General features: G+C 34.9%; 1 protein-coding gene across 1 annotated transcript in view; it reads left to right on the top strand.

Annotated features, from left to right (window-relative positions):
* The window catches only part of LOC105268831 (WD repeat, SAM and U-box domain-containing protein 1-like), an 11,540-nt gene that overhangs the window by 6,914 nt on the left and 2,438 nt on the right, over nt 1–2,188 (top strand). Inside the window, exons 7-10 of the mRNA XM_011308678.1 lie at nt 99–307; nt 778–1,079; nt 1,673–1,763; nt 1,870–2,126. Of these exons, the coding sequence (XP_011306980.1) occupies nt 99–307; nt 778–1,079; nt 1,673–1,763; nt 1,870–2,126 (859 nt within the window). The remainder of the gene's footprint in view (nt 1–98; nt 308–777; nt 1,080–1,672; nt 1,764–1,869; nt 2,127–2,188) is intronic.

The following is a 2,188-nucleotide window of genomic DNA, read 5'->3' as shown; positions in this document are numbered from 1 at the left end:
TGAAGCATTTATGTGTCTATTTAAGAGGAATGAAACTGTTCGAAATCCATTGACAGTGTCGTTGTGATATTAATATGTAAAGTTAGTCATTCTTTTAGGGTTTTTGAAGGACACGCTGATGCGATTACCACTCTGGCTTTTACTCCCGATTCTTTGTATATTGTGACAGCCTGCAGTGAAGGCACTTGGAGGATTTTTGATATTGAAGGAGAATCATCAAGTAGCATCTTAGTATGTGAAGCAGCTCATGATCTTGGCGTTCAGGGATGCGATTTTAGTCCTGCATCCGCTCCATTCACTGTGGCAGGTACCGAAATATCTAATAATTTTAAAGGGGTAATCATTCTAAAAAAAACGTGTACACTAGATTTCATGATTTCATGATTTCCAGAATTTCCAGAATTTCCAGAGATTTCAAGGGATTTTAATGCATGTCAAGGAAATTTAAGGGATTTTCTAAAGGATTTTCTAAAGTCAATTTTAAAGTCATTGAGATTCTTTCTAGTTTGTGGATTATTCTTTTGATTCGTGTGTGAGTTTCCCTTCAATATTTGTTTATGAATACTGAATTGTAATATTTCAAATCATTCTGTGAATTTATAAATTTATCCTTAGAATGTCGTGGGATTTCCGGATTTCATTTAATGTCAAACGATTTTATGGGGCTTCCTAATATTTCAATATCATCTGTACACCAGATTTCATGAGTGATTACCCCCTCGCATAATCTCCATTATGCTAAATTAATTATTTTATTTCTCATAATAAATTCTCGAGGCATGCGGCAGTCCTCTACCGACGATCAGTCAAAATTCTACGTCCTAGCAACGTGTGGGAATGATTCTCTCGTTAAATTGTGGCAAATCACTGTTTTACTCGATCAAACTGATGAACACGATAACGAAACTCTTGAAGGGGATTCAGGATTAGGGAGATTGACTGCCAACGCCATTTCGTATATGGAGAAAAAAGTTTTAGCTGGGCATGGAGGTAATGTCATGGATGTAAGATTTGCAGCAGTTCATGGTGAGATCCTTGGGAGTGTTGCTACTGATAGGACAGCTAGGCTGTGGAGTGTTGTAAGTCGTCAAATCGAAATGATTCATATCTCTTCGATTGATATTTCCTTCATAAAGTCGCCTACCATACTGAAAAAATGTGAAATAAAAATGTGATCACAATAACTTATTAATAATCATGATGCATGACTCTCCGATGATGAATCCACTTCACGAAAATTTAGTTTATGAAGGCCAATGGGTGCTGTTAACAAAACTTCTATAAAAATCTCACTATCTCTGTTATATTTTGCGGCACCTGTCGAAATCTACTCACGAATAAGTTCAAACTGAAATTTATAACAATATTTGTTTACCCGGATGATGACTTACGAACAAAGCCAAATAGTTATACAAATGTATAGCCTTTACAGTGCTTGATATATTTTTATAGATTTTACACTAGCTTTTAGGAAATAGAGTTAACAAATTAACATGTATGTGGCAGCAGGAGAGGTATAATAATCTATAAAAAAAGAAAGAAAAATGTTTGAAAAAAAATTCTTAGCGGGCCAAATTGACGTCAACTAAAAAATAGCAATCATTTTCAGTATTTTAATGTTAACTCTCACTGGTAAGAAACACATTGTTAATATTTAATATTTTTCATTCAGAATTCCGGAGTTTGTCTGCACGTACTGGAGAACCATGACAGTCTCGTCACTTCTTGTGCATTTTCTAATGATACTTCATTCTTTGCCACAGGTCCGAGAATACTCTCAGAAAAACTCTAATTATTAAAAGCTTATTATAATATTAACTGTATGGTGATATCTGTACAATTATTGTTTTATTCTTTACAAATGAAAAGGCGCATTGGATAAGACCGTAACAGTTTGGCGACTCCCACAGCAATTGGTCTCACAAAGTAACTTGATCGAACGATTAAGAAATAATAGAAAGAAAGTTATTGATTGGAAGACCGAGGATGTATTAAAATGGCTTAGCGAAATAAATATGACGGTGCTTGAGAGTCGTGCGAGTGTAATACATCTCAATGGACGACATTTGCTCACAGTACCTGGAGAAATTATTGCAGCAAGGCTCCATATTTATGAGGACCATGCGGTAAATATCACAATTACGTTGGAATTTCTAATTCAGTTACGAATTGATTATTCGTAACAAAC

This window comes from Fopius arisanus, unplaced genomic scaffold (genome assembly GCF_000806365.1).
Source record: "Fopius arisanus strain USDA-PBARC FA_bdor unplaced genomic scaffold, ASM80636v1 scaffold00061, whole genome shotgun sequence".
Lineage (NCBI taxonomy): Eukaryota > Metazoa > Arthropoda > Insecta > Hymenoptera > Braconidae > Fopius > Fopius arisanus.
Note: the sequence above shows the minus strand (reverse complement) of the source record. Positions and strands in the feature narration are given on the sequence as shown.